At 37.4% G+C, this 21,203-nt stretch overlaps 1 protein-coding gene across 1 annotated transcript in view; it reads right to left on the bottom strand.

Moving 5' to 3' along the window:
* Nucleotides 1-2,796: 2,796 nt before the first annotated feature.
* The window catches only part of kcnh8 (potassium voltage-gated channel, subfamily H (eag-related), member 8), a 71,170-nt gene continuing 52,763 nt past the window's right edge, over nt 2,797-21,203 (bottom strand). Inside the window, exons 13-15 of the mRNA XM_041242613.1 lie at nt 14,566-14,604; nt 5,528-5,844; nt 2,797-2,818 (exon numbers count right to left, since the gene is read on the bottom strand). Of these exons, the coding sequence (XP_041098547.1) occupies nt 2,797-2,818; nt 5,528-5,844; nt 14,566-14,604 (378 nt within the window). The remainder of the gene's footprint in view (nt 2,819-5,527; nt 5,845-14,565; nt 14,605-21,203) is intronic.

The following is a 21,203-nucleotide window of genomic DNA, read 5'->3' as shown; positions in this document are numbered from 1 at the left end:
TGTTACTGTACGTTTGTGAAAAATCATAATACAAATGTTAAACATTAATATGCATTTGTTACATGTTTTAGAATGATCATATGTTAATTATGTATTTAATATATTCTAATTTTCTGAACAAGGCACTGTTCTCCATGATAAATGAGTCTTGGCATGAGCAAAAGCCAGGGTACTTGGCAACTACATCAGTGATTATACATTGAGCATCACATTAAACTTGCACAGTTGATGAATGATGATGTTTTCTGTTTTGGACAGAAATTTCATTCCTTGAATCTGGGGATATTGCAAAATGTTCCACATCCCCAATTGGAAATATTATATACTGTGACATCAGTCAGTATCTTTGACATAGAAGACTGGCAGATGTCTGATCTGTCCCCAGCTGCTGTCTGTGTGGCACCCGTTGCGTGAAAATGAAGGGTTGCTGTAGCCTTTACAGGTACAGGTATAACGTGACTGAGGGCTGTTTGTGATTCTAAATCAGACTCAAGCAGATCACACAGCTCTCTTATAGTGCCTATAACCAGTCTGCATCTACGTTTAACTTGTATTGGAGTTAGATCTATGAATGTCTGACAGGGACAAACTATTCTGGGTTTTGGTAAGGTCGTTTTTTCCTCATCCCTTCGCTCTTATGCTGCAGTCAGAGAATTGGAAGCGCTTCGATATCCTCCATTGTTGATTATAGCTCAGTAGGAGGGTTGCTTGATTTCTGACAGAAAAAATAGTGACCTCATTCTTCAAATAAAGCCCAAAACAAACGTAATCCTAGCCACGGCCCATCTGGTCATACTTGCCGGGGATGGGTGTTGGGGGAATGACTTACTTTTCATTGATATATGTGTTGAAATATACGCTATATCTAACCTCAGACGACTTGTGTAATTTTGAAATATATATTTAGAGACTAAAATTAAAGGTAGACACATTTAAAAGCATCTAAAAGTACACATCCTTTGCCTTTTTCCATACACTACATGCGTAATAGTAACATAATAGTACACTACTAGTAGTAAGCTGTAGTCTTTAGCAGTATATTGCACCAAAGTAACTGAATTGCAAATAGCAGTATAATAAGTTTGATGCATAATCCAATATCTCTCTCTCTCTCTCTCTCTCTCTCTCTCTCTCTCTCTCTCTCTCTCTCTCTCTCTCTCTCTCTCTATATATATATATATATATATATATATAGATAGATAGATAGATAGATAGATAGATAGATAGATAGATATAGATATATAGATATATAGTATAATGAATACAGCAATGAAACATGGTAACTCAGACACGTACATTTGGTAACTCAAACATGTATATATTGAAGCACTGGATGAAATTGCTATCGGAAAAACAAGGCCGTCTTGACAACAGAGCACTGTTCTGAATCTGAGCACCCTGCCACATGGTGAAAGCAATCAAGTACCACAAGTTAACAGTTGCGGAGCAATACAGTGACAGACAAAGCCGTCCCATCTGCACCCACCGCTATAATATACATATACACATACACACACACACACACACACACACACACACACACATATATATATAAATATGAAGGTATATATAGGTATAGGTATAACTGCACTGAAGATGTTTCGGACAAAAGCCCTGTTGCAAACCCAGACTTGGTTGTGTGTTTCTGTCAATTCCCTGGCAGTCTACAATTAGCTGTCTCAGCATTTCTATGATCCATTCTGTATCTGCCGCATGCAGTATGTTCACAATTGACCATTGAGACGCTGGGAACGAGGTAGGTACAAGAAGCTTGGTAACATGCAAACTCAAACAAAATTGCTCTGCCTATTCTTTACGCATTCAACTATCATACATAATTCATATTTTTTGCTCTGGAGTACTGCTCATATGTCTTACTCTTTTAACGTATTATCCTATTACTGGGGGGCTTGATTTCCGGCGACTAGAACACACAATTTTATATAGCTGATACAATTGCTGCGACACCTAATTTTAAGTGATTAATACAGACAAAATAATACGAGACTTTCTTTCAAAGTATGAATGTTTTCTCACCTCCTGGTGTAGTCGGCTGATGTGCTGTTTTGTTTCTTCTGTCTTAGCAGAAAGCACTGTTGCACAGATTTGATTTGAATCTGAAAAAAGGTAGATTTATTAGAACGTACTTAAAGCCGTACTAAAAAAAAAGCTTGGGGAATGTGGGGCTCTTCTGCAAAAAAACCCAAAAAACAACAACTGTAAATCAAGACACTATTACTTATGGTAACCATTTTTGAGTGATATTGTAGTAAAGTGTTCAATGAAACCACTGTAGACCTTTAAAAGGAAATGTGATTATACACTATTGGAGCTATTAAGGGAGGTTTGAAATACCTCTTACTGAATTCCCACCGTTTGAATCTTGCATTTGTCTTGGGCAGAACTCAAAGGTTTGATTACCTTCTGTGCCATCACCATCTTCAGTGCCATCAACAAACCTGTTTAAAGATTGTAAAAAAAAAAAAAAAGCATTTTGTTTTAAACCAAGTTATTGACTTACTTCTTATCCTTTACACATGTTTTCTGTCTATTTTCTGTGTGAACACGTGTAAAGGATAAGAAATAAGCTGTGTGATCTGCTTGAGTCTTTTTTTTTTTTTTAAATATAATTTGGTACTTTGAACTTACTGATGATATCAAGCAAGCAGTAATTAGCACACGTAAAGATATCCAGAACATCACCAAGGCCAAAGCAACCTCTGTTTGGTTACACTGTAGCATTAAAATGAACATTTGATATTGTCTCTGTGTGTAAAGGAATGGAATTGTAAAGACTCAAGGGTCTAACAGTGGTCCACTGTTGAGTGGAGAAAGGGAATACATATTGTAAAAGTCCATTCTATATGTGAAAGTGCTGTTTCAGCATAATTTGAGACAGATGTCAAACAGATGTTTAGAATATAGAATCTGTATATAGATGTTTAGACTATACAATCTGCAGGGATTGAGGTTTTGGGATACTATATAAGGGTAACTGAGAAAACAACCAAATTAGTTAATTGGGTCTTGACATCTCCATAACCTGCCAGAGAGAGCATTCCCAGTTAGAAAGGTAATATGGCTAATTACTCTTTTCACTGTAAGCTAGGGCACTGTTTCCCAATCCTGGTCCTGGGGGACCCCATGTGTCTGCTGGTTTTCATTCCAACTGAGATCTCAACTATTTAATGAAACCATTAATTAAACTAATAATGTGCTTAATTATACCTTTTTAATTATTCTCAGCTCCTAAAAAGTTGCCAATTCCAAGTTAAAAAGGTATAATTAAGCTAATGAATAGTTCAATTAAGGGTTCAATTAAATAACTGAGATCTCAGTTGGAATGAAAACCAGCAGACACAGGGGTCCCCCAGGATCAGGATTGGGAAACCCTGAGATAGGTGACTACCATTTCTCGCCTAGAAAATTGTGTTGCAATAATTTTGATGTTTCTTTATCTTGAGTAACCAATTACTATAATGGATATAATTATTTGTTAAGAATAATCTTTTGTTAATCAATAAACCGTGTAATTTGAATAATTTATCAAAGTAGAATTGTCTGATTCATTACAATTGTGGCAGGGCACAAGCCCTGCTGCAGTAAATAGTGTGTGTGGGAATGTAAGGTTGGTAGGGATAGGGTTGAATCTGTCCCTGCCAACAATCACAGGTGTGGCCATTCCCCAATTAGGTAATTTAGTGCTAACTGGGGAGTGGCCACATGTATATAAGGAAGGGGAAAGCCTTCCTTTGGTGGAGGAGTAGGTGTGCGGTGTGCGGTGTGCGGTGTGCGGTGTGCGGTGTGCGGTGTGCGGTGTGCGGTGTGCGGTGTGCGGTGTGCGGTGTGCGGCAGTGCTTTAACTACAGTTTCTTGTCTCTTTCTTTCATTCATGAAGCTATCCTGCTACAATAATAAATAACAAAGTCACTACAACGCCCACTCTGTTGTTTTTAGAGTGGAAGTCCATTATATGACAATTTTCTGCTTGCTCATGCTTGTCAGTAAGACAAAAATAACTTCTTTTTTTTTAGGTGAACCAAGGATATACTGCTATAAATACTACACGTCCAAAATGATATTCTACAGACCCCTTCTATTAAGCACAATTTTACCAACTACACCTATTAAGGCTACTATGGGGGCCTTTTCTTTAATTACAGTAACTGCCAGAGCTAATTTGATATATGAGAGTTGCTACATGCTCTCTTGATCCTACTCCTACAAAACTATTAAAAGATGTTCCTGGTGTTATTAATACCCACATTTTACAAATTATAAACAGTTCACTTTCCTCTGGTATAGTTCCCTCAGCTCTTAAGGTCGCTGTGGTAAAGTTTATGATTAAGAAATACAACTTGGACCCTAAAGTCCTCAATAACTAAAGGCCAATCTCCAACCTACCATTCTTAGATAAGGTTCTAGAGAGAATTCAATTGCAATTCAATTACAAACTCTAAATGGTATATTTGAGATTGGGGAGGTAGCATTGGCATTATCAGAAGTTGTCTGTGGTGTTCCACAGGGCTCCATTCTAGATCCCTTGCTGTTTTCATTATATATGCTACCGTTAGGTGACATTATCCGCAGACACAGAGTGAACTTCCATTGCTATTCTGATGATACTCAGCTATATTTGTCCCTAAAGCCAGGATTTTCCTCTGCCTGGGTGTTATTAGCTACTCGCCTTACAGACATCAAGCACTGGATGTCACAGAATTTTCTAATGTTGAATTCAGACAAAACAGAGGTTATGCTATTGGGATCACAGAACCAACTAAAAGGAAATGTGCACTCTCTGTGCACAACCCTTGCACTCTCTCATCAAAACTTAAACTAGAAATTAAACGTTTGGGGGTCATCTTTGATCCTGATCTGTCATTTGAGACTCTTATTATGGAAGATACTAAAGTATCTTTTTACCATTTGAGAAATATAGCCAAACCTCTTACACTGGCTCCCTGTTCAGTATAGAACTGATTTGGAGATTTTGCTGTTAACTAACAAGGCTCTAAATGGATTAGCACCTAGTTATTTGCAAAAGTTACTGACCCCATATTTTCCAAACCGCACTCTGAGATCACAGGATTCAGGGCTGCTGGTTATTGCTAGAGTCAACAAAAGCAACACGGGAGAAGAAGGGAGAGCTTTTACTTGTAGGGCTCCTAAATTATGGAATGCTCTGCCTTCGTTTGTCAGAGAAGCTGGGACCGTTACAGTTTTCAAGTCAAAACTGAAAACATCTTACTGGGTTTTAATGTAACTTTTTAATGTAACTGGGTTTTAATGTTTTAATGTAAAATTGCTGCTTTTGCATAATTATGTGTATATTATAGTATTATGTGTGCGACATGTATTGTGGTTTGTTCTTTTTTTCTGCTATGTACTGTACAGTGCTTTGTGATACTTTTGTATAAAAAGCACTATATAAATGCAATAAAGAAATAAATATACTGCTGTAGTCAAACAAAATAAACAAAAATGTAAATCATGAAAATTGAGAATTTTATGTGTGTGTGCTAATAACCTTGGGCTGAGATCCGGAGAACCGATGTTGTTCACAGTTGATAAATGTAATTTTAGGCTTTCCCCCTGGTTCCTGATATTGCTTGATGACTCTGTTTCAAGTCTGGCTCCTGTATCTGAATGTAAACTGCAGATCCTGTCAGGATATGTGTCTTGTACTTTCCTTGAAGAGAAAGTGCTGCTGGTCTTGTGGGGTGCTCTGCAGTCAAGTGAAGCAGGAGAAAGTGGTGTACATTCACCCTCCTCGTCTTCATCTTCCTCATCTTCTATAATCGAGTGACACTGCCGGTTTAGGCATCCGTTTCCTTTACCCTCTGACTAAAAACAAGTTTTTAGAGAAGGAGAGAAAAACAAGAAATAAAATGCAATGGATAGAGAGGTTGCTATACAATGTTTTTGAGACAAAATTAAATCCTTCGCAGGTGCAGAGAAGTCATTATGGTGGTTATTTCTTTACTGGAAGGTCCAGGATACAGTTATTATTACAGTTATTAATAATAATAATAATAATAATAATAATAATAATAATAATAATAATAATAATAATAATAATAATTCATTTATCTGACACCTTATCCAAAGTGATTTACCGGATTATTCAAAGTAATTGTCTCCTCATCCAGCGCATCTGTACTCGAAAAAATATTAACTGCCTTATTCAAAAGTAATATCTTACTGTCTCTGAAGGAAATATACAAACAAGTCTGAAACTGAAGATAAGTAAGCAAATTTTAAAAAATAGCAGACATGCTTACTTTTACAGACAACAGTTTCACATTTGGCTTACTTTGAAAGTATTCAAGCAGGTAAACACTGTCTTTGGCAGTTTGGCTATTTTTACCTTGCATGTTTTTTTTTTTTTTTTCTATTCTTATTGATTAAGAGGTCTCATCAGTGCAGGACTTCAATCACCACAATGCCCTTATACTCTACCACGCCCTCCCCCTGGGCCGTGACTTTGTTCTGGAGCTCAGCATCCAATAAAATGGCAAATCACACAAATGCTCACACTTGCATTCAGCAAATCCGGCTGAAAAAAATGATGACCCCTCAGGACTGGTTAATAGGGGGATTCTTACAGATGATTGACACTCGTATGCATTTGATTGTAATATAGGGAGAAATAAAAAAAAAAATTATTAGTTTTTTTAAAATCTGTAACAAATTAAGACCTGTATTAGTACAAATATAATTAGAATTTATTTTTTATTTATTGTTTTATAGACTATACGCTGACACTTCAGGACAATTTAATTTTACCTTCTGAATAAAATAAATAAATAAATTGTGGATCTGCAATCATTTGATCTCATCACATAAGAAACAGCAGCGCTTGTACTGTAAATTGTGAGAAAAGACAAGCAAAGCTCATTCATAAATAAATTGTTTATAACATTACTTACCTGTGTTATTTTTAAATATGTGGCATTTATGTATGCTTTGTAATATATATTTAAGTCTTAAATATAAGTACAGGTTTTTGGCTGTTTTGGGCTGGTTAAGAAAGCACAATCTGGCTACTTTTTGGTCGGTTACTTCCAAAATTTGGTGGAGCATTGCAAAAGAAATCTGGTAGCGCTGAGTCAGGAACCAGACACACACACACACGAACGCTCTGCACGAGCTGGAGAGGGAGAGAGAGAGAGCAAGAGGACTAGCAGAGCGAGGGTGCAACACGAGCTGTAATGCCAGTGTAGGGATTGAATTTTTATTGTTGTCAGGCCATTTTCATCAAGTCCCAAGTCAAGTCTCAAGTCAAGTAATCCAAGTCCCAAGTCAAGTCTCAAGTCAATTTGTTCAAGTCTCAATTCAAGTCTCAAGTCCCAAGTCCCAAATAAAGTGAGTCGAGTCGGACTCGAGCCCAAGTCACCGATTCGAGTTAATAACTGGTAATGCAGGTGCATATGATTACATGATGGAGCTATATGTTAACTTTAAGATGCGGGTGTTACTGCAGCATGCTTGATGTTCTTGACCCCACACTTAATCATCACCGCGAAGGGCCCCGTAAAGCCTAAAGCCGGCCCTGCTTATGTGGACCTGTGGTACCTGTGTTTAAAACTACATAATCTATCATCATAGTGCACGTTGCTGCTAAATTCAAGGACTTTTGGGTAACATCCATTCTTAAAAATAGGGCATGTCTGCTGCAGACCTTCCAATTGCTTTTGCCAATCTAGAGCATTTTGAGAAAAAAAAAAAAAAAACCCAGAGAAACCCATGAATCATCTTGTCAAACAAACAGCTTGGTTGGCTTTATGTTTGTCAGTGTAGATGTCTAGCCCGACTGTACTCCCACACAGAGTGCACTTCTAATATTATCATTATGTGTCTGTTTTTGATGATGGGGTAACCCTATAATGCAAGGGCAAAACACGTGTGCCCCTGATATTGAAAAAACTAAACCACACCGCAAAAAAAGAGCAAACTGTCCTTGCCCTGATATACGATTCTGGTGACATACTTTGCCTCATCCTCTTTTGCATGTTAGCTTTGAGCGATTTCGATGACATCACAGGCGGGGCTATAGTTATTACTTCTTTTACAATATAAGAAATATATAGAATATAAATTGCGTGGAAAAAGTGTCTCACTCTCTCTTTTGCTCTTTCAACACTTGCTGTTCCCTTTTTGTAATGGGATCGGCAGTGCCTGTGTTTCAAATAAACCTCCCCTTACTTGATTAGTTTGAGACACAGACTCCCCAACCCATCTGGGGAGTCATCAAAATCGCTCAAAGCTAACATGCAAATGAGGCCACACCCTGAAGGTTATCATGACCACTGGCACTAACAGCAGACAAGAAAGGACAGGGCACCGCTCTTTCTTCATTGGTCAGTGCTAACAGAATTGCGCCTGTGCAAAAGTAAAGCGCTTTGGCCTTACGTTTGTGTTTTACCATATTTCCTCAATACAAACAAAAGCAGCATGTATTTACCTATTGTAATCATGTAAACATTGTAAACATATTGTAAACATATTCCATACATCTACACACATACAGTGCCACTATTAGCAATTAATCAACCTCTATATGCTTCATATTCCTATCCACACAGACGTCTTAGAGCTAGCCTGCTTTGATCAGGTCCACCCCATTAATGGATTCAATTAATTTCTCAATTACATACATTCAGGCACACAAGATTAATGACAATACACCTCCTGATTTCACTCTGATATCAATCTGTATAAAAGTTTCCTATATTTCTTCGAAATAACTTTATTGAAAGTTATTTTCCCATCTCTTTTGTCTGTCTTTTCAATAACTGCAGTACCTGGTACTGTAACTGCTCCAAAAATATCCATTGCAGTGGTACAGCAGAGATGCAGGAGATGAAGGACAAAAGGTCTTGAGATTTCACACTAACACTTTTATTAAAATATTTTGGCATATGTCCCTGAAAAAGCTACAATCTAAACAGTCCTTCATAGCCATATTGCTTTTTCACAGCAAATCATGTTTTATTCAATGAAATGAGGTCAGGTACTGACGTTTTCTATCAGCCCAGTAAATTTAGAAGTCCTCCACAGAAAAATTATTAATAGCGTGATGCTATTTCAGATTGAAGCTGGTATAATACGTTTTAACATGACACGTTCTCCATTACACACCTTTGAATAATTTATTGAATAACATGCTAATTTATTATAGAATTGAATGTACAATATGCACAGAGGTTTCACTTTTTTTCCTTTTTTCTCATTTTAATCTGTCCACTCTTATCATTGGCCTGTCATGGTAACAGATGAAAAGGTATACTTTGACCTTCATAAGGCTGGGGGACATTGATGAGAAGGTTCAAACCTTTTGTCGCATATGGCTCTTGAAACTGAGTTGAGCCCAACTGCTCCTTACTTCCTGTATCTTGTATTTGATTTTACTCTTATAGGTATCTGTATTCAGGTTTTTTTGTAATTGCTCTTATTTGAAATCATTCTCATCCATTTATCATACTTACTACATGCTCTTAATGGACTTTACTCATATAAGCAAATATTTTTAGTATAAGTTAACTGCTCTTAGTCAAACCCGCTCTTACATGTAATTATTTACTGTGTTCTCTATTTTCTGCTCTTATTTGAATCTGATCTTTTGCTACTGATTTTATTGTACTTTACAACTGCTCTTATCTGTAATGTGATATTCTGTAATGTGATATTCTGAAATGTGATATTCTGTAATGTGATATTCTGAAATGTGATATTCTGTAATGTGATATTCTGTAATGTGATATTCTGAAATGTGATATTCTGTAATGTGATATTCTGAAATGTGATATTCTGTAATGTGATATTCTGTAATGTGATATTCTGAAATGTGATATTCTGTAATGTGATATTCTGTAATGTGATATTCTGTAATGTGATATTCTATAATGTGATATTCTGTAATGTGAGTGATTGTACACTGAAATTGTGATTATTCTGTAAGACATATACTGTACTTAAGACTCTTATAAAGACTTACACTATAAGACATTACACTATAAGACATGACACTAAGACTTATCATAGACTTTACACTATATTCTGACATTACACTATAAGACATTACACTATAAGACTTACACTATACGACATTACACTAGCTTCTGTAAGACTTATACAATATAAGACTTACATACAGATATTCTGTAATGTGATATTCTGTAATGTGATATTCTGTAATGTGATATTCTGTAATGTGATATTCTGAAATGTGATATTCTGTAATGTGATATTCTGAAATGTGATATTCTGTAATGTGATATTCTGTAATGTGATATTCTGAAATGTGATATTCTGTAATGTGATATTCTGAAATGTGATATTCTGTAATGTGAGACTTTACAAAGAGATGAAAGTGAGGAGAAGTTAAAAGAAAAAAAAGCTGAGAAGTGGCAGGAATCTGGGATCAACTGCCGCGTTGATTTTTTGTTCAGGAACCCAAATTGAATGAAGTTAAGCTTCAGATTACACCTGAAATTAGAAAGCATACCAAATAATAAGTGAACTTTAATTGCTGGTTTCACAAACCCAGAGATGCCAATGCTTGAGACTGAACAAAACGGCACCTGCCAAGCAAAATTAGGTGAATGGGTTTTTTTTAGTTTTTCTTTTTTTAGACAAGGATGGTAAAATAGGGTCTGTGAAACTTGACAGGGGCACTTGTCAGGATAGAAGGGAAAATGAATGGAGCAATTTACAGAGAAGTCCTTGAGTAAAACCTGCTGCCCTCTGCAAGAAAGCTGAAACTGGGATGGAAGTTCACCTTTCAGCATGACTACGACCCAAAAAAAGGTAAATGTCCTTGAGTGGCCCAGTCAGAGCCCCAACCTAAATCCAATAGAAAATTTGTGGCATGACTTGAAGATTGCTGTCCATCAACGCTCCCCAAGGAACTTGACAGAGCTTGAACAGTTCTATAAAGAAGAATGGTCAAATACTGCCAAACCTAGGTGTGCAAAGATGGTAGAGACCTATGTCAATAGACTCTATAATTGCTATAATATACTATAAATACTATAATTGCTGTCAAAGGTGCTTCCACCAAAGGTGCTTCCACCAAGTAACTGAGGGGGGTGGAGACTTATCCAATTATGATCTTTTAGTTTTGTATTTTTAATATATAAATGTTCTCAATAAAAACTTTTTTCCCCTTAACAGTGTGGAGTATGGTATGTAGATAAGTAGGAAAAAAATGAAACTCTGAGGCACTGACACAACAAAATGTGAAAAAAGTTCAGGGGGGTGTAGACTTTCTATAGGCACTTTCTCTCTCTCTCTCTCTCTCTCTCTCTCTCTCTCTCTCTCTCTCTCTCTCTCTCTCTCTCTCTCTCTATATATATATATATATATATATATATATATATATATATATATATATATATATATATATATATAATTTCAAGTGCAATCTATTTTTTAGTACCTGTGCACAAGGGTTGAAATAAATGTTGTACAGCAAGTATTTTCTTTTAATGTTCTTGTTCCTTTGGATCTTAAATGCAACTTGTTTACGTCAGAAAGTCACTCACTTCTAATTGTTAAAGTTAACAAAATAACGATTTAGACTTCAATTGTTCTTGTTAATTTCTATCTTTGAGGCCCTTCCTTTCTCCCCTGTTTTTTGAGCATTAATAATAACAATAACAAATAACAACAACAACAACAATAATAATAATAATAATAAACATTAAACCTACAAAAGAAGCCACACAAAATGCTTTCAGTGTGGGAAATGGAGAGAAGTGTGTGTGTGTGTGTGTATGGGTGTGTGTGTGTGTATGGGTGTGAGTGGTGGTTGGCAGAGAAAAAGGGATCCTGCCTTAACGAGTCCTTGCATGAAATGTGGGTAATTACCTATCAATTAAGCTTCAGCCACACTGCATAAAAACAGGCCCTTGTTCTTTTGTTCTTAGTATGAGGGGGGTGTTGGAGAGAGAGGTTGTCTGTGAGAAAAAAAAAAAAAAAAAAATATATATATATATATATATTATAGGGGGTTAAAATCCTTCCCTGCTAAAAACCTTGTGAGAATGCACATTTGGGTGAATGGGCTAAGGGTTTAATTGTGTAATTGTTTTATTGTTTAGTTATCCCCTGCACCTATTTGCAGTCTGTTCCGGGCTGCTGCTGAGGAAAGAGCCCGACTGTGTGTATGTGAGAGCAGTCGTATCAAAGGAAGGTATTGTGTGGAACGCGAGTTTGAGTTTTTGTGTGGCAGGTAAACGGCTTAGCCGTCCTGTGGTTTAGTGAGGAACCAGTCTATGTTTAGTCAGAGCTCCAAGAGGGAGCTAGGTGTTTGTTTTGTTTTCATTTCTGAGTTTATTAAAAAGTGCGCGTCAGCGCTGTAAAAAATCAATTTTTGTGTCCTGGGTCTATTTTAAAGGGGCAACGAACTCCGTGAGTGCGAGGATCGTTTATATATATATATAATATATATATATATATATATATATATATATATATATATATATATATAATACTGTATCACACACACACACACAGAGTAGAGAGTCAATTATCCAATCTTTGATTATTTGATCAACCGTACTGTCAAACCAGATGAGCGCACCTGTAATCACGTGATGAATTACGCTTAGTGTATTACGCACGCAGCTTCTGATGCTAAAATGGCTACAAGATTTAGCTACCAAAAAAAGGACCAGCAGATTGGCAAATGTAAGTTTAGTTGTTTTTGTTTCTGCAGACGTGTAGCATAGAGATTGGGAGCTGCAGCCAGGGAGCCAGCTCACAATTACAATTCACTGTTTTACTGCATAGCACAGCAGTTATCACAGGCACTCCAATCATATGTAGGGGGGAATAAATAGGGGGAAATGTTGCATGGGGGGAATATTTTTTAAATAGAGGGCTTCAGCTAAAAATGAAGGATTTTCCGTCCTCTGTAGTGAGCTCCTTAGTACTTTCCATAGTGTTCTCATGATCTTTTAAAAATATGAACCCTGCCTTCTGACAATGATGGCCAACTGCAACAGACAATAGTACATGCCTTTTACCAAGTCCTGCCTTACACTTGACTCCTTTGCCATCCACATGCACACACTCCTCCACTGCATTGAATATCATGCCAGCCCCAAAGAAATTGCCATTGAGCTGGTGAAGGAAAAGTGTAAGGCTATGCTGGTGAAGATGGACCACAATCTGAGGATCCGAATACCAGCCAACATGTGTACATTAAAAAAGCTTGACGTGCTACACCCAAAAGAAGCCCTGTCACTAATAGAGACCCATTACAAGACTTGCACAGGAGTTCCAACCCATATGTGGAGACAGAATGCAAACTGAGAGTGGTGCAGTTTAACTAACAAGGCCTGGAAACAAGCAGTGGATGCATCCTTCTGAAGATAGTGAAGTTAGTTACCAATCATCTTGCTGTCAGACAGCATAGTTTGAATACATGGTATTCTTGATGCAAGGTAACCCATATAAACACTCCATATATAAATAATGGCCTGAGAGATCTAAATACCACCCAAATCCATGTTTAACTTTAATCTATCTCATGTTTTGATGTATTGAGCTACTTATTAACATTGCTAAACACAATACAATACTTGCTTTCCATGCTCTTTTAATATCTGCTGTTAGCTGCAGTGTTGCTGTTACAATTTCACCTATTATGCTACTGTCATGTATGATTCACTTCCCATTGTATTTAATGTATGATGCATTTCTCTGTATTTAAAGTATTATGGATGTTCTTGTGGTTACTGCATCTTGTAAAGTGCTTTGTGATGGTGGTCCTCTATGAAAGGCGCTATATAAAATAAAGATTGATTGATTGATTGATACAGTGAGGAGAGCTCTGTGGTTTTTAATTTTTGGTGCAGCATTATTAAGATCTGATTTTTTATAGGGCTGCAGTGAGCTTGTTCTTTTAAATTAGGACAGCCATGAACAAGCAAGTCATGTAATGCTGTCAAGCTTTTTATAAACATAAATGTGTGCTTAGCTCTCATCACCAATTTAAATGTGAAATGTGGTACCTGCGAGATGCGATGTGAGTGAGTAGCACCGCCCCATGCTGTATGAATTAATGTGGAAAACTTAAATGTAGCCTACAGCCAGTGGTCCAACACTAAAAAGCTTGTGCACCCCTCCTTTAGTGATGTGGAGAATGCAAAAAATAAAGATCAAATTTTAGTTGATTTAATAACTATAAAATGATGTGTTTTTTTAAATGACAATAGACTTGAAAATACCTGACTGAAAGGCACATAAAGATGTTGTAATCAACTGTACAATAACGGGGAACAAGAGTTATTGTTTAACTGTGCTGTGCTTAATCATTTATGGGAATCACAAAGGACCACAATCACTGCTTTAATGGTGCTGTCATTCGTTGCGATAAAAAAAAAATCAATTAAAAACACACTCACGCAAACGTTACCACAGTGTAGAAACAACTACAATCTAAAGCACAAACACACACAAATGTACCCATATTGTATATATTAAAAAGGCGACACTGGTTACTTTCTAGAACATCTGGCTTACTGATATGTCCACACATCAAAGTTAAAAACATACCTGAGACATTGACGGTTTTTTTGACATTCTTGATATTCCCTGAAAAAGAAAACACTAAATTACAAACCATGGCTAGATAAAGTCTAAGTATGCATTTAAAGCATGTCTGTGAATTTAACGGCTGTCAATCTGATTAACAATATATGCTCTTCCGTAAGAAAGTGAGTGATTTATTTTGGTATTTTGTGGACCCCTAGAAAACAAAGAACCCTGTTTATACTGTACAAAGCAGAACAAATAGCTCATTTCCAGTCTTTGCTTGAGTCCACTATGCTTATGCTTGGAAAAAGGAATTAAGGGTTTGTACAGTATCTATGGTATTGAACACCACAGACAACACTGCTGTCTAGAATAGAAGAATGAGCTTAAGTAGATCAAAAATGCTTAGTAATTACCGTACTATAGTATACTGCAGTTATTTTTCCTATAGAGTACATATTCGATTAAGTTTCCCGCACGACAATCCCTTTTTATTCAGCAGTTCAGCCGTGTACCAGATATGAAGCGAATATCTCAAATGTACAATATTGTCAAAAGGGTTCATTCTCCATGTTACGCTACCCACTTGACCTTGGAAATCATATAATAAAAAGTCACATGACCACCATAGGGCAGCCAAATTAGTTCACAGGTCAAAGTGAAATATTTTTCTCAGGGAGTTTCCATAACATTGAAAATATGCAATGGTTTATGAAAAGCAATGGAAGCAACAGATTTACAAAAAAAAAAAAAAAAAAAAACAAACAAAAAAAAAAAATAGGCTCCCTTACAGGGATGCTTCATTATTATGCTCCATAGAGCTCGGTTTGAACATTCTTATTGCCAGTTTGCATTAAAACCTTGATAATGCAGTTATGTGATTGTATTAGTGCTAGTACAGTTGGTAGCAACGTTAGATTCAACTTTAAGCTTCACTGACCATATAGATTTGATCAAAATAAGATTAATTGTAAAAGTTGGTCCCTTATACCAATCTCATTCCTGTTGAAGTTTAGTCACAAGACAGTATTGGAGTATGTAGATGTTGTTAGACAGTTTGCTACTGCAACTGCTCTGCAAAACAGACTTTTAATAAATGCAGAACTATACTGTATTGTTATTTCCTGACATATCTTTGTGTTATTTTTGAGAAACTGGATGCTTAGTCTAAATTTACACAGAAACTTTCACTGGTGCCAAATTACCTTTTAAGTGCATTGAAAGTCTTATGCCAGGCTATCTGACCAGTCTGTTACAATGTCGTTCTAATAATTATTCATGTCATTCAATAGCTATTCTTAACTTCTACATCCCTGCTGCCTACTGGAAAGTGTTCCTTTGCTAATTTGCTCCATCAAGTAAGGGCAAGTGCTTCTTGTAAAGTAAACAAGGCCTAGTATTTTCTTAATATTTATTGAGACATGAGAATGAAAATTACTAGACTCAACTAACAATTTCAAGTCACAGTAATCCGGGTTTATTATCAATATACAGGTAAAATTATAAAGAGAAATTCACTACTTCTAGAGTTTATGAATTAGCCCTAATACAGAGTAACAGATAAAGTAAAATACTTAGCTATTAGCTCTGGACAGTTGCATATAGTGCCGTGAAAAAGTATTTGCCCCCTGTCTGAATTTCTGCATTTTTGCATATTTTTAACACTGAATGTTATCAGATCTTCAACCAAAATCTAATATTAGAGAAAAGGGACCCTGAGTGAACAAATAACACAAAATGTTGATACTTATTTCATTTATTTATTAAAGAACATTATACAACATCCAATGGCCCCGTGTGAAAAAGTAATCGCCCCCTTAGACTCAATAAATGGTTGCGCCACCTTTAGCAGCAATAACTGCAAATACTTCCTGTAGTTATTGATCAGTCTCTCACAGTGCCGTGGAGGAATTTTGGAATTTTCACTCCTTCATGCAGAACTGCTTCAATTCAGTGACATTTGTGGGTTTTCGAACATAAACTGCTCGTTTCAGGTCCTGCCACAACATTTCAATGGGGTTTAGGTCTGGACTTTGACTAGGCCATTCCAAAACTTTAAATTTCTTGTTCTTCATCCATTCTGATGTAGACTTGATTTTTTGTTTTGGATCATTGTCTTGCTGCATGACCCAGCAACGTTTCAGCTTCAGCTCATGGATGGATGTCCTGACACTCCTATAGAATTCTCTGATACAGAGCAGAATTCACGTTTCCTTCAGTGATGCCAAGTCATCCAGGTCCTCATGTAGCAAAGCATCCCCAAATCATGACACTGCCACCACCATGCTTGACAGTTGGTATGAGGTTCGTACTGTGGAATGCAGTGTTTGGTTTTCGCCAGACATAACGGGGCCCATGTTGGCCAATAAGTTCCACTTTTGACTCATCTGTCCATAGAACATGGTTTCAGAACTCTTGAGGATCATCCAGGTGTTTTTGGCAAACTTGAGACGAGCATTCATGTTCTTCTTACTGAGCAGTGGTTTCCGCCTTGCTACTCTGCATGAATCTCATTTTTGCCCAGTGTCTTTCTGATGGCGGAGTCATGAACACTGACCTTAGCCGAGGCGAGAGAGGCCTGAGGATTCCTTGATGTTGTTCTAGGGTTCTTTGTAACTTCCTGGACGATTTTACGCCTTGCTCTTGGAGAGATTTTGGCAGGATGGCCACTCCTGGGAATTCAATACTGTCCCAAACTTTCTTGATTTGAACAATATGGCTTTGACTGTGGTTTGGTGGAGCTTGAGACTTAGAAATGGCTTTGTAACCCTTTCCAGACTGATAGGCATCAACAAATTTTTTCCGAAGGTCTTCAGGAATTTCTTTTGGTCGTGGCATGATGTGCCTCTAGAACCTGTGTACTGACAACTTCACTCTGATGGTAAAAGCCAAAGTTAGTCAGATTTATATTGGGCAGGACTGGCCCAAATCAGGCCTGATTGTTAACCATAGTATTCAAACAGCTGACCTTAATTATCCCTTTAATTGGGTTGAGTTAACTAACGGGGCAATAAGTTTTTCACACCTGAAGATTGCATGTTGGATTACCTTTCACACCAAACAAATGAAAGAAGCACCAAACTTTGGTGTCATTTTTTCTCTCAGACTCCCTCTATATACTACTACAACCCACAAAAAGATCTGACCAAATTCAACAGGAATAATTAGCAAAAATGCAGAAAATCAGGCAGGGGGCAAATACTTTTTCAAGGCACTGTGCTTGCCAACATTTGGAAACTGTTCACACTCTATCATATAGTAATAGACGTATCCTCTCAACTGAACTCAACTCCACATGGCCATCATGACAGTAAACACAGACACAATGAAGCATTATTACCTTTGTATATCAGTAAGTTAGTGATCAGCAGATGCGTCAGCCTCACTGAAGAGCTCCACACAAAAAGTGATTGATATGACACGTTTAAAGCAGAGTTGCATCAGGACAGCGTGTCATTTTCTACTAACTCAGGACTGTGCAGAAAAGCAGGAGTACGTATCCCTGTGCCCACGCTGTAAATGACAGAGTACGTGTAGTCCTTCAGGAGTTGGTGTATAAAAGAGTGTGACAACTTGGACATGTCACGGAACTGTTTATGATTAACATCAAAATGTAACAAAGTGCCCGCCCCTGTGTATATTATCTGTTATGTGTTGCGTGTGGTGTGTTTAAACAGTTGGTGTATAGACATTGGTACACGGGATATAAACTTCTGTATATCAGAGTAAGTATAGTTGTATTTAGGCACGAGGATTGCACAGCACTTCACGAAGTAGCACAGAGTGTGGTTTTCACTAACTATACTGTGCAGAATTTCGATCTCATGCATAGGGACACGGGACATTTGCTAGGAAATCAGGACTGTCTCAACCAACATAGGGACTGTTGACATGTACAGTGCCTTGCAAATGTATTCATAGTTTCTCACAGTTTTCACATTTTGTTGCGTTAAAGCTTGCAGTCATGACACTTTGAATTTCATTGTAGGAATTAATATGTGTTATATACACTTTTCCTATATTTCATTACCTCTGACTCCACACATTCAAAGCAAAAACAAAAAGAACATAAGTATTCAAACCCTTTGCTGTGGCAAACCTAAATTGATTCAGGTGCACAAAATGACCCCAATGAGCGACACAATTAGTTATATGGCCTCTGCCTGTGTGCAATATTACTGGTTCTCATGATTTCAGAATAAAAACACCTTACTCTGTGAGGTTCATTGGTCAGGTAGTGAATTTCAAGCAAAGATTTAATCATGAAGACCAAGGAGCTTTCAAAGCAAGTCAGTGATAAAATAATTGAAAAGCACAGAACAGGAGAAGGCTACAACAAAAATATCAAAGTATCTGAATATCTCTGTGAGCATAGTCTACTCAATCCTCAAGAAATGGAAGGTGCATTGCACCACCCAGACACTGCCCCTAAATCTGAGCAGCTGTGCATAAATAAACTGGTGAGGGATGCCACTTTGAGGCCAACGACAACTTTGAAAGAGCTACAGAGTTCAATGGCTGAGATGAGAGGAAATGTGCATCTGTCAACAATATCCAGAACACTTCACAAAAGTAGCCTGTAAGGCAGGGTGGCAAGAAGGAAGCCATTACTAAAAATAAGCCATCTCAAAGCCTGCATGGAGTTTGCAACAAAGCATCCGAGTGATCCTGCAAAAATGTGGCAAAAGATGTTTTGGTCAGATGAGTCAAATTGGAACTTTCTGGTCTAAATGCTAAGCGTTACGTTTGGAACAGACCCAACATAGCACATCTCCCAGTCAACACCATCCCTATAGTCAAGCATGGTGGTGGCAGCATCATGCTATGGGGATGCTTCTCCTTAGCAAGGACTGGAAAGCTTGTTAGGATTGAAGGAAAATTAATGCAGCCAAGTACAGGCAAATGCTAGAGGAAAACCTGTTTCAGTCTGCTAAAGACTTAAAACTGGGGCGAAAATTCACCTTTCAGCAGGACAATGATCCAAAGCACAAGGCCAAAGCTACACTAGAGTGGCTTAAGAATAAGAAAGTGAATGTTCTTGAGTGGCCCAGTGTGACAGGGTCTATTCCGTGTCACGCGTGTGGGTCGCCGCTGTTCAAGCATACAGATAGACAGACATGGTGTTGAAATGCCGGCACAGGCGCGCAGGATTTATTAACAAACAAATAACAAACTAAAGTAAAATAAAGGTGGTCATGTGACGTTACCAGCGATGGTAACACACAGAGGACTAGTACATCAAGCTGTACAAAAAGTGCAAAATAAAACAGTACAACAAACTATAAATGAAAGGTGCCGTGAAAACGGTAGGCCTTGCAGGAGCCCCGATCACAGCGATCGCCATGCTTTTATACTGATGCTCCACTGAGACACGCCCACCCGCCTGCTGGAACAGCTGATTGCTTTCAGCTGCTGCTCCACGCAGATGGGTAATCGTCCCCGGCGGAGCGCCACAGCAGCTAAACAATTAAATCAATATTAACAATTAACACAAAAACATACAATAAACTACATATTTCCATGTGCAAGGCTTACGCTTTGCCACACCCAGTCAAAGTCCTGTCTTGAAACCTATTGAGAATCTGTGGAAAGACTTGAAAACTGCTGTCCATAAGCAATCCCCAAGCAACTTGAAAGAGCTTGAGCAAATCTGCAAAGAAGAATGGGCACAAATTGCACCAAGCTGGTGTGCAAAGTTAGTAGAGACTTACCCAAAAAGACTTGCGGCTGTAATTGTTGCCAAAGGTGCTTCCACCAAATATTGAGTTAACGGGTCTGAATACTTATGCAATCAACATATTTCAGTTTTTCTCTTTAGTTTTTGCTGACATTTACTGTAACTTATCTTACCCTTAGAAGTCTTCAGCTTGAGCATTCAAGTTTTGAATAAAATATTAAGTTTAAAAAAATGTGGATGAATCATTTTGTAATTTCACAAAATAGGACACCATGGAAGGGTCTGAATACTTTTGCAAGGCACTGCATGCAGTTGCCGCATGTCAGCCTCCCTCCTGTTTTTATTTAGAAACAAATAACAATTTTTGAAATTGGCGAAAGAGTTTTTCACAAATTGCTGACTTGATTTAATTATTCAAAATGAATTCAACAAAACATTGCTTAAAACAGTATGGAATAGGAACTTTGTCCTTCAAATGTAAGTCAAACACAAACAGAGCTCAATTGCCTAATTCATCGTGTTCACAGGTCTTTACAGTGCTTGTAGTTTTAATGATTTCTGTAAGTACTTTATGAGGGGGAGGGTAAATGCATCCTGTAAAGGCTGTTACTGCTACATGATACTGCAAATGGCCTGACGAAATTAGACTTGTTTTATTAATGGGTTCTCTCAGTCTTAAGATGATGATTAAAATAAAGCTCCAGGGATCTTATTATCATAGATAATGACCTGCGGCACAACCCTTTTCTTCTTCCACATTCACATGCAAGATCTCAAATCCTCACATATTCAGAGCTAAGTGTGACCACATTAGTCTAATAACCCAATGTTTCAAAACCACAGCCACATTTAACTAGCATCTGCTTCACTAGAAAAGCATCTTGAGAGATCTAACACTAAGGGGGAACTTACATTTAAAATACAGTCCTGCAGCACGACAGGAGCTTTCATTCTAAAGTAAACCTCACAAATAATTAAAATA

The sequence above is a fragment of the Polyodon spathula genome, chromosome 3 (genome assembly GCF_017654505.1).
Source record: "Polyodon spathula isolate WHYD16114869_AA chromosome 3, ASM1765450v1, whole genome shotgun sequence".
Classification (NCBI taxonomy): Eukaryota; Metazoa; Chordata; class Actinopteri; order Acipenseriformes; family Polyodontidae; genus Polyodon; species Polyodon spathula.
This window is presented reverse-complemented; position numbering and strand designations above follow the sequence as displayed.